Source organism: Sciurus vulgaris (genome assembly GCF_902686455.1).
Source record: "Sciurus vulgaris genome assembly, chromosome: 6".
Classification (NCBI taxonomy): Eukaryota; Metazoa; Chordata; class Mammalia; order Rodentia; family Sciuridae; genus Sciurus; species Sciurus vulgaris.
Window position 1 is genome coordinate 139,212,804 of NC_136466.1, and position 15,602 is coordinate 139,228,405.

At 41.2% G+C, this 15,602-nt stretch overlaps 1 protein-coding gene across 2 annotated transcripts in view; it reads right to left on the bottom strand.

Moving 5' to 3' along the window:
- Window positions 1-15,602, bottom strand: part of EGFLAM (EGF like, fibronectin type III and laminin G domains) — a 176,836-nt gene that overhangs the window by 44,302 nt on the left and 116,932 nt on the right. For both annotated transcript variants that reach the window (XM_079144453.1, XM_079144452.1), the window contains 3 exons: window positions 2,000-2,115; window positions 1,130-1,448; window positions 375-475 (listed from right to left, as the gene is read on the bottom strand). In XM_079144453.1, the coding sequence (XP_079000579.1) occupies window positions 375-475; window positions 1,130-1,448; window positions 2,000-2,115 (536 nt within the window). The remainder of the gene's footprint in view (window positions 1-374; window positions 476-1,129; window positions 1,449-1,999; window positions 2,116-15,602) is intronic.

Sequence of the window (15,602 nt, forward strand, 5' to 3'; positions counted from 1 at the left end):
TTATAGCCATCGCAATGGGGACAAACATGTGGGCTCCTTTTAAGCGGGACTTTGGAATGCAGCACGCAGTGTTAGTTCTGAGGTCTTGGCTGGGAGGAACCATGACTATGAACAGCACTGCTGGAACCCCAGCATTTTCCCTGGGAACTTTTGGGCCAGTGGCTCTGTGGTTTAGTAACACAGAGAACTGCCCTCCCCTCTCTGCGGCCCTTAAATGTCCTGAATGCCCCTGTTGCTCCTGCTATATCTGATTAGAGGACGGGCTGTCAGGCTGACCATCGATGGCTCCCCTGCTTCCCCTGTTGCTGTTTGCCCTCCCCCTTGATGTGCGAAGGTGCCCAATAAGCACGCAGCAGACGATGCACGCCTCTTACCCTAAATTCAAGAGCAATCTGAAATGCCTGGTAGGAGTTCTTCAGAGGTTCAAAGGTTACATAGGAGTGACCAAAGAACTGAGGATACTGAATAAGAATATCTGGAAAGAAAAAAGACAACACGAAAGGATGCTGTTGCCTCATTTCTTCAAAAGCAAAAATCAATATACACCCCTGTTTGAATATCATCAAGTGGAAACCTTTGCTGATCTGTTAGACTTAGCTTATGTCTTCTTTTCTCTGCTTTTTGTATCTACTATTCTCACTCTTGGGGACTTTGAGCTTCTGAAAATCTTGGGAAGCTATTGGATTTGGGGGGATTGGTATTTGCTTCCCTGAAAAGAAGTCAAAGACTTTCAGACCCCCACCGCTCACTTTCCAGCTCCACATTTGTGTACTGTAAATTGGCCCAACTCTTGTCCTGGTCACCCTCATGCACGTGTTCTGCGGGCAGCACAGCTTTTTGGTAGAGATGAGACCATGCTAGAGCCCACCTCCCCAAGGTGCTGGTGAGATGACTTAATGGTAGCTGCTCTAAAAGGACTACCCATTTGGCACAGGAGTTGAACCGCTATGATCAGAAGCGATGGAAGTCACTCCACAATTGCCTTGCTCCAGCTAATTTAATGACCAGTGTGAGGAGCAAAGAGCCTCTCTTACAAAAGGGAATAGAAGAAGCCATGTTTGGACCACAGTGCTGACATCTGGCTCTCCACAGGCCAAATCACTGACATGTTCTTTCCCGGGGCACCTACCATCTGAGCAGCTCTCGCCACCTTTGCCCAGGTTGCAATGGCATCGCGAGCCCCCCCAGGTGTAGTCATTGACACAAAAGCTGTCAGCAGGGCAGAGGGTCTCATCACAAGACTTGTCGAAGAGCCGTGACATCATGGTCACACCCTTCCTCCCCTTCCCCTCTGCTGGAGTGGGCTGCAGAGCCACCGGCGTGGTAGGGAAAGATGCCAAGGTAGTGGGGGCAGGTCTAGAAATGGACTGGGGGTCAGACGGAGGCGTCAGCTTGGTTTCCACCGAGACTTTTTTATTCCCTCCTCTGGTAGCAGGAAGTGGTTTCACCTAAAACCAGAGAAGAAGTTCAGCGTAAAGACGGAACGTGGTCGATTGCCTTACTGTGGGTGGTGGTGAATATTTGAAAATACGGTCACTCTTAGTATTTCCCCAAACCCTGAGATGTAGATGGGGCAGAAGCACTGGCCCCAACTCTTGGATGAACTTGACACTTAGAGATTTTAAGTACTCAGAAAATCAGTGGTAATGCTGACATTATGTGATTTGTTCTTACAAAGATGCACTACTTTGTCAAGGAACTGTTATTTCCCTTAAAATAACTGATTTCATAAAATTTAATTGGCGGGAAATCTAACTAGGTTTTTTGCCAGATTGTGAGGTCAGTAGACAGCACTGTGTCAAGAACTTCAGCATGGCTAGATCTTCCCTACTACTAATTTATGCTCCCCTTGAGCCTCGGAGTCAGAGGAAATAAATGTGTTAAAAGCAAATGGGTCAATTTAGGTTTTAAGTAAAATGTTCATGGTCCATTGGCTCCATTACCTTGTTGAACAAGAAAGCTAATGTCTGTGGGTTTGCAGAACAGAGAGGACTGTTACCTCTTCAAAGGAAATGTCCAGATCTAGGTCATCTTCAAATCCATCATCATCCTCTCCAGCACCCGTGTCTGTGATATAATGAGGTCCATAGCGGCCACTTCCTGCCTCCTCGGGGCCTTTGCAGAAAGAAGCAGCACATCTTGTGTCAATTTGCACCTTCACGCCATTTTCTATCCTAACCATGTACATCAGGATCCAAGGACTTCAAGGCAGTAGAAGAAGCACCAATGGTCAAGGAATAAAAAAATGCTTCCCCTCATAAGTAATTCAGGAAACACCAATTAATACCAGAAAAAAAGCTGTCATGTTGTGCTGACAAGACTGGCAAAAACAGACCTGCCTTACAGGTATGTTCAACACAAGATCATAGCATCAGAATTTGTAACAGCAGGGCTGGGGATGTGGCTCAGTGGTAGAGCACTTGCCTAGCAAGCATGAAGCTCTGGGTTCCTCCCAGCCTCACCAAAAAAAAAAAAAAAAAAAAAAAAAAAGTAATAGTAAAAGGTCCTCCCAAATTCCTATTTAGAAAAATAAAAACAGTATCCCAAATGCCCACCAACAGAGAATGGATAGATGAATTAAGGTCTATCTATGGAATGGAGTACTGTAAAGCAAAGGATGTGAATAAATGGGTATTTAATGCACCAACAGGGCTTAATCATACCTGATTTCAGCAAAAGAAAAAAAAAAGAAAAGCAAGTTGCAAAAAAACACATCCAATTTGCGCCATTTATACTAAAGTCAACAAGAAGTAAAATTTCACGTATTATTTGGGGACACACACATGCATAATTTAAACTCTTAAGAAAGGTAAATGATGACAATCATGGAACTAATCCAGGGAGATTGCAAGAGGGGTGTGAATAGGGTGTGACAGGCAGGGGCTGCAGAGGGCACGCTGCTGTACTCTGTTTAAGACAGGTGCTGGATGTATGAGTATCCGTGGTATTTTATGTTATATATGCATATACCTTCAATATTTAAAGTGTTCCATTAAAAGTTCTTTAAAACAAGGTAGGGGGATTATAATAAATACTCCCACATCAGCAAAAAGGGGCCTTGTGTGCATCCTGAAAGACAACCTTTTCCATGGCTCTTAGCAGGGCCATGGAACCTTTCAGCACAGGAAGGTGGTTCAAACAGATTCTTAGGGGACAAGACAAGCCACTGCCTTTCCTGGGACGGGCAGATGAGTGTTTCTGTTCAGCTGTCATTCATGGAATGCACTGATCCACAGCAGCTCTAGGTAAGGCCGTACACAGGCAGTACTCCTCCAGGGCTAAAGGCCTTTCCAATGCTGCAGATCACCTCCATTTCCTCTCAGCGCTTTTGGGTTTTGGGGGCACACGGGGCCTAGTGTGAACGGGCATGGCAGGCACCAGCCTCTGGGAGAGTAACAATTTTGGCAAGAGAGACTGACTTTGGCAGGTGCTAATGCCCCTTAACTATTAGAGGTCTCGGGTTGATATGACTGGTAAAAAAAAATAAATAAATGGAAATATATAAAAAAGAAAGAAAAGATAACATTAAAAACAACTCAATTTAATAAGGCATTCCACAAAAACAAAACCACATTTCCTTGTCTTAATCTATTTGGGCTGCTAAAACAAAAATACCTAAGCTGGATGGTATACACACAACCAATATTTACTTCTCACACTTCTGGAGGTTGAAAAATCCAAGGTCAAGGCACCAGCAGATTCAGTGTCTGACTGACAGTTCTCACATGGCAGAAGAGGCAAACAAGACTCCCCAGGCTTCTTGCATGAGGGCACTAATCCCATTCATGAGGGCCTCATCCTCAGCCTAATCACTTCCCAGAGGCCTCAGCTCCTAATACCATCATGTCTGGAGTTTCAAATTTGGGGAACATTCAGACCATAGCATGTTCCTAAGCAAAACAGCAGGCAGATTGAAAAAGGAGCTGAAGGAAAAAAACAGAATGTCATTTCTGTCAGGGGTCATGATGCTGACCAGACATCTTCTGGACAAAAAGAAAGAAACATGGTCAGCTGATGATTTGGAGCCAGGGTGGAATGAGCTGTTCTCACGTGTTCAGGAACATCTTGGTAGAGGTGGGAAAATAAGGGAGATGATGTTCTCATACCCTGCACAGTAATTACCAGTTTTATTTAAAATATCCCATCTGTCAGCTGAAAATTGAAGCTTTTCAATGCCAGATTTATACCTGGATGTGTGTAGCCTCAAGCCACCTGCCTGCAGCACAGCTGTGCAACAGATGTCTTTACATAAAAAGCAAGAAACCCCTTGAGAATAGCTTCCTCCTCTCTCTTCATCTCTATCTTTTTACCCATTTCCTGGTCTCTCTCATTTTCTAAGTCTCTCTCTTCTCTGTCTCTTCCTCATTCTTCATTTCTGTCTCTCATATATTCACAGTTGTTGGATTTCAGAAGAAAGAATTCACTTGGTAGTGGGAGATTGTATAACCCATACATAAAGAAACTGGCTTTTATCTGCAGTAGGTTGATCTCTATCTTCAGATTGTTCTCCCTGGTCCTGTGCACAATCTTGACATTCTCATACAGATTTTTATCAATGTCAAGATTGTCTTCATCTTCATCTCCCAGTAATGCTATCTGAAAAACATGCTACTACCTATGAGATAAGTTCTAGGGTCCTTGGTCAAGAATTTAAGGATCTCCATGGTAACAACTTCTCTTTTCTCCTTCCTCTTTCCCCATCTCCATCTTTTGTTTTTGTTTTTTTTCTTTCTTTCTTTCTTTTTTTTTTTTTTTTATTGAAACCTACTCTTTCTCTATTTATCAGGTATGGTAGGAACTTAACATATCATATTTCTAAACTTTTCAATAATCCTTCAAGATAAGTATAATTTATCCCATGTTGTAGATAAATCAACTAAAACTAAGGGAGGCTGAACAACTTGCTTAACATTGAAGACTTTGCACCTGGCCCAGGCTACCTCAGAGCCAAGGTCTGTCTGATTGCTTAACTCCCAGTTGCCCTCAGGAGAAGCATCTCGGCCAGTAGTGAGTCCGGGATTTGAAAATTAGCAAACATTGATCATTTTCAGTGTGTTGAGACCTTTTCATATATTGTTTCTGTGAATCCTCACAAATCCTTTGAAAATGGTATTGTTACTGCCTTATTTATGATGTGGAGATATAAGCTCAGAGAGATTAAATAACTCAGCAAAGGCACACAGATAGCAAACAACAGGGTTAGAATTGATCCTTTGTCTCTCTTTTTACTATATCATGCCACTTATGATCTGACTCCAAAGTGTGTTTCTGGCTTCTTTTTCTTCTCTTCGAAAGCCCTATTATGGTCCTGCTGATCTGCAGATGTGCTCAGGAGTAAATACGTCTTCTGTTTCCTACCCCAAGATGGTGGTTAATGCTTTCTCCACACTGCATCTAGTCCCCTCTCTTACCTCCTTATACAGACCCTGCCTGTCCTTCCAGTTGGCCTGCATTCTATGGAACGGAGCGGAAAAGGTATCATTGAAAGATCAAAATCAAGTGACATTTTAAAAAGAGAGCATTGGAGTCTTCTGAGAAAAAAGGTGGCTCTAAACAATATGGAGCCATCAAGACCTGCAGGCCATTCCTTCATCTTCTCCTGGGTGGAGCTTGCCACCCATGAGTACATGCCCCAGCTGTGAGCTCGGAAACGGCTTCCTTAGCTTGATGAAACAAGCCATGTGTAGGATGGCATTTACACTTCCTGGACCCTTGGGCTTACAATTCTGCTCTTATATTTACCAACCTCACGTGAACCCTGTGAGAACAGGGACCTTATTTTAGACCTCTGGACATTCAGAACTCCCTATGTCTCATAAGAATCTAGTCTAATAATCATTTTCTATTTCTAATAAGAAGGAAATGAATGCAAAAAGGACCAGGCACAGCATGAACTTGAAGAAACCTGAAATTCGAGCTCACTGTTCTTCCTGATGATGGTGGATGATGGCCTCACCAGCCTGGATCTCAAATCCACAGCTTCCAGGACGTTTTTAACAGTGCTATTTTTTTTTTTTTTTTTTTTTACGTGAGCACAGAAGGTACAGTCCAATCCAGTGATAAGAATTCTCCCAGTAGCCTGAGGTTATTGTAATTAAAGTGCATAACTTATCTCTTTCTACTTGGCACTTTGTTAATTAGGAAAAGAGAACATAAAAAGGAGACATTTATTGGAATTAGAATAGTCAAACCACAGACTGAATGCTAAACAAATTCAGAGGTTATTCTGCTGTAAGAAAAACTGATAAACAAAACATATTTTTTTAGGAGACAAAAGGATAACTTTTATTTTATAAAAACCTTGTTTCAGGTTTCATAGAAATTGTGAATTTCTCTGATGGATCAACTTGGTAATAGTTGGAAATATTCCTGGAATCCAAATAGTCAGGAGAAGGAACCAAATGGTCTGTGATCTTGATCAAGTCACTTAATCTCTCTGGGTCTCGTGTTGTCCGTAAAAGTAAGGAAGGAGATTAGATTTCATGACCCACGAGACCCTTTCTGGCATTCTCGTTCTGTTACCCTAGAACCCACCATATTGACTTAGACACGTTGCAGGCATCTGTCATGTCAGGCAAGGTTTGAAAAATAAACCGCTAGAGAATCTTATTTATATGGATGAAAAAGAAAAAAATAACAAGTTGGTTCAGTGAGAAAAATCACATGCTTTGGGAGTGTAGCTTTGTGTTCGATACTCTGAGCCTTCTGGAAATGTAATCTGCCATCATCTATCAGACTCCATCTTCACTCAGCAATGCCGCGCTGCGCTTCGCTCAGCAGCTCTGGGCACCACGGGAGGAATGGTTATTTCCCTCGGCTGAAGTTCCCATTGTGAAGACAGTTTCCCTAGGTACTGTCGGGTTCCTGTCCAGCCCCGCTCCCTATCCAGGTGGAGACAGTAGTCAAGCTGCTGAGTAGAAACACGTGGCCCATGTTTCTGAGCCAAGGAAAGCAATTCTATCAAAGGATTTACAGGAGGGAAGAGGAATTTAGGACAAATTTGTTCCCTCTCCATCTCAACTAGAGAAAAGTTGTGACCTGGGTGGGGTGACTCCTGTGGAAGCCCTCAACTGTCCTGTCCTGTTCCAGAGTCTGGGATGGACAAAAAGAAGTCCTCAAGCCCTCGTGGCTTTCAGGATAAACTATGTCTTCTGCCCCAACCTTTATCAGAAATAAGGACAGCATCGAATTCTGTCTGCTAATTGTGTTCTCTTATTTCTCAATGCATTTTTAAAGTGGGAAAGGAGGAAAAGTCCTGCTAACTCTGTCTCCTCAAAATCCCAACACCCACCAGAATCAAGAATGGCTGAACAGTCAGGCACGATGGCACACACCTGTAATGCCAGTGGCTCCGGAGGCTGAGACATGAGGATCGAGAGTTCAAAACCAGCCTCAGCAAAAGTGAGGCACTAAGCAACTCAGTGAGATCCTGTCTCTAAATAAAATACAAAATGGAGCTGGGGATGTGGCTCAGTGGTTGAGTGCCCCTGAGTTCAATCCCTGGTACCCCCCAAAGTAAAAGAATGTTGGTGAGAAAGGGTTCCTCATGAGACAGTAAATCCTGGCCAGAAACTGAGTCTGTTTGATTAGATAAAATATCGACAGGTAAGAACTGTCCCTTCAAAGACCCTGTGTGACTGGGTCTATCAGCTAAAGTCTCATCTCATACTAGTTTGTTCTTTCTCACCCTGCTCTATCCATATTGGGTCTTCCTACAAATTCTTGGACACATCATATTTTCTTCTATCTCAGGACCTAATTTCACTTGTTGGTCCCTATATTTGGAAATCTTTTCCCATCCCATTGTTTTTTAAAATTCTTCACTATCTCTGCTCAAAACCACTTTCTTCCCGCTACTGCAGATAAGGACCAGTTTTCTCTCAATTGTTTTCATGGTTCTCTCCTTTATAGCTTTGACTTTGCAATTACATGCTTATTTGTATGATGAGTTCATAAGTGAGACTTTCCCACTAGATTGTAAAATCCCTAAGAAAAGTCATACTGTCTATTTTAGTTTACATTGTACCACAAAAACCTCACTCCTGGCACATTGCAGGAACTTTAAAAATGTATGGGAGATAGAGTGAACTTGTGGAAGAGTTAAAACATAATGCATATCTGACAGCAGCTTCATCTGGGTTCTAAAGAGCAAAGTTCAGGCAGGGGAGGAACCACACAGAGATTGAAGGCTGTTAATAATCTTTCCCAGGATGTTAAGAAAATCATTCTGCAGAGTTTTCCTAGAAAATAATCAGTACCCAGAACCCTTCCTGGAATTGATGTTCCAAGTCTCCCTTTTGCATTTTGCTTTGGCTTGGGCTGTCTGCAAGACAGAATTGAAGCAGTTCTGAAGCCAGAACTGCTACACTGGCCAAAAGAATGACCAAAAAGATCTATGTGCTAGCCCAAGACAACCACATTCATAATGACCCCTGCAGAGGATCCCTGGTATGAAAAGCTCTGCTGGATACTGGGAGGTAGGCAGATATTCTAGCACCAACCTCCTCACCTTCTTCTGTTGCAGGTAATATGGAAGGTGCATACTGGATTTCTGAGCCTCCTCTGGATCAAGGTTGAGGTGGGAGTCATGACAGTTGGGTCATTAAAGATGCAAGTAAAAGTCTACTGGAACTTCTCTTCCTTCTACATTTTCTTGGTGGTGAAGGTGGTTAGGAAGGCTGGAAAAATCCAGTGAAGGTGCTTATGAAGGATGGAAACAGATGGTGACCGAACAACTCAATTAAACCCTCTCTATCACAGCTGGAAATATGGCAACTGGGTGCATGCAGAGTGGGTGAGTCACAAGACCCCAGCTGTGCTCCTGAGGACTACAGGGTAGGGCTCTGGTTCTGCAGAGGGAAGGCCCACACAACACCTACCTGCCCAGCCCAGGACCCAGAGAGACTACAAGGATACTCCACAGTCTCCCTCGCTCCTGTTTGCCCCAAACAGTTTTCCTGAATCATTCCCCCCAGTATGAATAAAGCTAATTAATCCAAGGGTACGTTTCTGTGGTAGTGGTGGGGTTGCTGGAAGAGAGCAGCTCTGAGTACGACTCTAGGGAGGGCTGTTCCTTTCTGCTCATCATTCCATACAAAACTCTTATGTGGTCATTGCCCAAGAACAGCACTCCAGGCACCGAGTGACTTCCAGAGCCCTCACCTTAAAACTCGTCTGATTTCTTTATTTGTGTGCATGCACATGCAGAGGAAGTGCTAATGGTGCATAAACCCTGTGGGGCACTGTCTTTTGAAGGACATCAACCAGTCAACCAAGCACAATGTCTTTCTCCTCTGAGGCTCCCTCCTAAAGATAATGGCTGTGGAAAATTAAGCAGATAGCCAGAAACCAAGATGTGATACACCTGCTTCTTTGCTGCCTGCTGCATGGCAGGGACTCAAGCACTGCATAATGGTGGACATGGCTGTAAACACAGAAGAAAAAACTAAGACTATGTCCTCATCATGGTGTGCTGCAAGTTTCAGGCATGCAGTCTTTGTAACTTCAGAGAGCAATGAATAAGAATTCACTATCAATTTTCTGTGGTAATACCTCAGGACTGGAGGTGGATGGACAGTGTAAAATTTTGACAGGCAATTAAAGCACTTCTAAACAGCTAACATTAGGATCCCACGTTACATATACAACACACACTCATTAAGGAAGTGAGTGAATGAGTGAGTGAGTGAAGGAATGTTCTCTGTAAGAGTCAAATCTTCTTGCAGGGACCCTGCACACTTTAAACGTAAAATAATTGTTTGTTCAAAGACCCTACTTTTAATTTGGCGGATACTCTAAATTTAATCTAGTCAGTCGTTTTTAATAGGAGTTTGGTAGTGATTAGAAACTATTAATGGCAGAAAGTGATTGCCCATAGTGTCAGGAGGATATGGTTTTAAAAGTGATCTCCCCTCCTCCTTTTGGGATCATTTGACAGTATATATCATGTGTTTGAGATATTTGATTTTTATAATTCTAATAGAACTTTATCCTAAGAAAAGTCAGGTGTAAAAATGTTTGCCATCATTGCAACATTTTTGAATGAAATTTAATGGCAAGTGATGGGTTCATGCAATGATCCTATGTTTGGAAAAAACGGAAGCCATTGGTGGTCTTCACATGATTGATGGGGGTAAAAGCAGATTAGAGTGGGTGGATTAATGAATAGGGGGTTTAAAAGAACAGTGGTTACTGCGAATGTAAAAAACAGTTATAGTTTGAATCCCAAGTGTCCCCAAGGTCTGTATGTGAAAAACTTGGTGCCCAGCCTGTGGGGCTGTTAGGAGGAGGTGGAACCCTTAACAGATTGGGCCTATGGGGGGGGGAGTTATGTCATTAGAGCATGGCCTTGAAGGGAATACTGGGACCCTGGAGTCTCTCTCTCTCTCTCTCTCTCTCTCTCTCTCTCTCTCTCCCTTCTTCCCTGCTGCTTCCAAATGGCCTCCTTTGCCTCCTCTGCTTCTGTCACGATGTTTTGTATTGCTGCAGGCCCAAAGCAGTGTGACCAAGCTACTATGGACTGACACCTCTGAAACCAAGATCCAAAATAAACCTGTCCTCCTTTTATGTTTGTTATCTCAGATATTTGTCATAGTAACGGCAAGCTGACTAACACACCAACACAATAATTATATCTCGAAGAGAAGCAAAGCAATGGGATGGTAGGTGATGGGTTGTGGGGAAGGAAACTTTTCTGTGAATAGGGTTGTATGCTGAAAGGAATGACCTCGTGGACAGCAAATGGGTCATGTAGGAGGGAGAGGGATAATGAAGACAAAGTTGACATCTACAGCGTGACCTCTAACAGGCTCCCTGAAAGTGCAGGCTCAGTTCACACCCAGCATTTGGGAACCAGAAACTAGATCAGGGAGACTATGATGATAGGGGAGACTCAGCTTCTGGAGGCTTACAATCCAGTGGGGAGGGAGACGTGTGCCCCCTGCACTACATAGCAACAGGATGTGAGGGATAAGATGTGAGGGAGCATCAACATCTCTGTGGATTTTCTGTGGTCCTTAAGGTGGCTTCACATGGGCCCCCATTGCGGTTCAATTCCCTTTAGGGATTCTGAAGAGCAAACTGTTCAAACCAGACACACTTATACCCTCCCATCCCACCTCACAATTGCCAAAACAAAGTTCTAGACTCAATTAATTGACTGTTCAATGCTAAGAGTGAAACAAAGACAAAAATCACAAAGCCCGAGAGTTCACCACTAACAAACCTTGAAGGGTTTACTGAAGAATATGCTCCAAGAAGAGGGCAAGAGTGAGACGCAGAGGTGCAGGTAAGAAACTGTAATGTGTGGATAAACCTACACAAGCACCACTGCTCTCAAAAGTCTAAACATGACACAGTTATCAGAAGACTGGACAGGAACAACTTGGAAGGGGCGAGTTTATTTTGGGTCATGTTTTCAGATTTTCAGTCCCTCTCAAGTCAATTCCAGTGCCCTGAGGCAGAACATCATGGCGGAAGGGCACAGCAGAAGAAAGCAGTTCAGGGCAGCCTGGAAGCAGAGAAAGGGGAAGGGCCCACAGGGAAGATCCACTCCAGGGCACGCCCCCTCCAGTGACCCACCCCACCTGTCTGCAGTCACCACCCAATCAGTCCATTCAAACTAGGACAGGCTGATCGGGTGACAGTGCCCATGACCTAATCGCTTCACCTCTGAAGGTTCCTGCAGTAACACAGGAGCTTTTGGGGGACCCCCTCAAGTCCAAACCACAACACAAGGTAGAACAAAAATAGTGACGAGTTACGTGTAGGAGAAGAATGAATTGAACCAAATTAAAGCTGGTAAGGTGCTTCTGTTGTCTGAAGGAATGGAAATAGATGTTGAGTAACTTTTAACTATTAAAATTTGAAAATTATCAGTTTATAAATAGTAAATAAAACACCATTTCAGCCCAAGAGAGGAGAAGAAGGACTTAAACAGTATAGCAAATCCTATAGAAAGTAGAGAAGAACAGGTAAAAAAAAAAAAAAATCCTCCTAGTCCAATAAAAACTGGATAAGGCAGAGTAAATAGTGTAAAATAAGAGTGTAGAAAAATTAAGCATGTTAACATTTATGAAAGTGGTAAATGTAATAAATATCATTTAGGACTGTGCTTATCAGATTGGATTTTTAAAATTTGAGCTACATGATGCTAAAATCCTAAAGTTCCTAAAACATAAGACAGAAAGATCAAAAGTAAAAGAATGTAAAAGACATTCCAGGCAAAGATAAGAGAAAGCCTCATTCCTATATCAGTATTGAAAAGTATCAACCTTAAGGGAGAAAAAGAGAAGCAGCATTAATGATAAAGATGATTATTAAATGCTGATTAAAAGAATCACCAGGCATATTCTAGAATAAATTATTCCAAACATTAATATTACAACTTTACATATATAACAGCAACAACAACAACAACAACAACAACAAAACTGGGAGAGGTGCAGGGAGATTCCACAGGAAAATTTAAAGTATCTTTGTTAGTAATTGATAGGCCAAACTGAGAAAAAAAAAATTAGTAAAGATATATAAGATTTAAAAAATACCTTAAACAATTATTTAAAAACTTAAGTGAACTTCTAAATACAACAGACTTGGGGATAAATCTAATAGAAGCTACAAAGGATCTCTATGAAAAAAAACTTATTTTGCACAAGAAGACTTTGAAGAAGTTCCAAATGAGCTGTAACCTGGTCATGGATTGGATGATTCTATGTCATAATGATGTCAGTTCCTGTTAAAAATTCAGTATAATTCTAATTCTAAAAATTCAATATGATTCTGATTTTTAAAAACCCAACAGGACTTTTTATGGAATTGAAAAACTGATTAAAAGGTTTCTATTGAAGAGCAAAAGATCAAGAAAAGATGAGGCAATTTTGAAGAACAGGCAGACTGGAATTACCTACCATATATTATGACTTCACAAGATGTAGAAGTTAAGGCATTATGCTGTAGAAGGAGGTATAAAGAAATTGGCAGATACAGAAGCCAGAAACAGATCCAGAAATGTATGGAGATCTAATGTATCTAAAGATGTCATTATAAATCAGTGGGGGGGGGGGGGACAAATGACTCAATAATTGGTGCTGGGGAAACTAGTCATTTATATGGAAAAAATATTAAATTGGGTTTTCCACACCTGAAAGTATATCCTACACAGATTAAGATTCTAAATATGAAAAGAAAAAATCTAAAGCTTTTAGAGCAAGACAAAATATATATTGTCTCATGATCTTAACAAAAGAAATAATAGGGAAAAAAGCCAAAACCAGCCAACCAAACAAAATCCAGAAAGTATAAATCATAAAGGAGAAAAATGGAGATGCGTGACTACATTGAATTGAAATACTTCTATTCAATAATGGGCACCATAACTGAAATGTAAGTCACAGATTAGCAGATGTTTGCAGTACATATGACATATGATTGACTCAGGATTAGTATGTCAGTATACCACACATACAATTAATATATGGGTAGATATCAACAAAAATGGACAAGTCATACAGTCAACTCGTAGGGTGACTAAAAAGTGTAAATTATGCTCAACCTCATTAGAAATGGGAAGGTAGCATGGCAGGATAGCACATGCCTGTAATCCCAGCAATTTGAGAGTCGGAGGCAGGAGCATTACAAGTGTGAAGCCAGTCTGGTCAGTTCAATGAGACCCTGTCTCAAAATAAAAAAGGGCTGGGGATGCAGTGTAGAGCACTCCTAGGTTCAAGCCCTGGTGTCTAAAAAGAAAAGAAATGGGGAAGACAAATCAGAACAAGAAAGACGTGTCATTTTACACTCACTAACTATCCTATGCAACAGACTGATAATACCAATCGTTAACCAGGATGTAGAACAGGAACTGCCAGTCGGGTGGAGACCACTGAGAACCCTCTGCAGAATTGCAGAATGATTTATTGACGGGTAGCGGAACTGAAGTTATGTATTCATTATAACCTAGCAATTCCTGTTCTGAGCAAGTGCTCAAAAGAAGCTCTGTATGCAACCACAAGAAAACATAAGATTGTTCATGCAACCTTGTTGGCAATGGCAAAAATTTGGAACAACATAAACATCCAATGTCAAAATAATTTATCCATAAACTGTGATTTGTTCATATAGTAGAACACTATACGGTGCTGAAAGGGCATGAATTTTATCATGCAGCTTAAAAGTAAAAAAAGAAAATAAGACTGTGCATAAATTTAATTGCAAAAGGATACACGCCATGTCAAACATTTATAACAAATGCTAAAACATTCAAAACAGAACCACATGGTTTACCAATAAATAAGTGCATATTAGTAAAGAACTGAAACCAGGAGTGTAAATACCAAATTCAGGCTCCTCTCAGGAGCCATGGGACACCCTGGGGCCACCCATCTCTGTAATGTTTTATTTCTGTAATGCTGAAGAAAATAGGGCAGAGTTAAAATTCAACCAAGTTGGGTCCCAGCACACAGGTCTTCCTGGTATTTTAGAGTATGCTCAAAAGAATTCATAATGAAATGAAAAAAAAAGTAACAAAGCCTGAATTTTATTAGGAGAGAAGAATTCACACCTCAGATAATAAGGAACAGAATCCATAGTGCAGAAACATGAATCAGTAAAGTAGGGTATGAATTTGAAGTTCTCCCAGAATGCTGAGAAAAAATGTCAACCAAGTAAAACATTTGAGAGAAAATTATAGAGAACCAGGTCCAGACTAAGGGATTGTAGTCACTTCACTGACAATCACCAGCATAATTGAGATGAATGTGAACCAAAAACATAAGAATATGACTGAGTTCTAGTGTTCTATAGCGCAGAAGAATGATAACAGTTAACAATAATTTATTCTATTTTATATAAAAGGGAAAAGGTCAAAGGTCCCCAGGACAAAGAAATGATGAACGTTAAGGAGATGGGAATGCTGCTTATCTGGACTTGATCAAAATTGTGGACATGTTCCAAATTAACACCCTCTACCCCATGAATATGGATAGTTATTATATGTCAAATAAATTAGTAAATTAGAAGATATACACCCTAAAATAAGTAAATAGAAAAATTCAGGACCAAGATTTCTAATATAGACGATGAGTTGAGCAAGTCAATAAGTGGTTGATATTGAAACACGAGGTCGAGGAAGTGGTGTATCTAGATGGTGTTTGACTTAATATAAACAAACGTGGAAGGCAGAAGACGGCCTACCCTCTGGAGAGAGTGTCTGAACCCAAAAGAATTAAGATACTGCAGCGTTATCTGTACTACTGTGGTTTAAATGAAAAAAAAAAACAAAAACAAAAAACAAAAAAAAAAAAAACAACCCTCTGGTTTCAACAACACAATGTGTGGTAGGTGGTGGTTTCTAAAGTAGACACAAAACTTGCTGAATAATCCCAAGGCACATGTTAATCATCAATGCCTCCCACTTTCTAAGAGTTTCCTTCTGCCAAGTTCAATAACCCTGGCAGAAACACCATCAGTTAATTATGATTCAAACCGACATCCTTATTTTTTTAAGAGAATTGGTAAATTCTAAGCATGCAAAAAATATTTCTTTGTTTCTGATAAAACCACCATGAAACTCACTATTCATTATCATATTCAATATTCTGGTAACT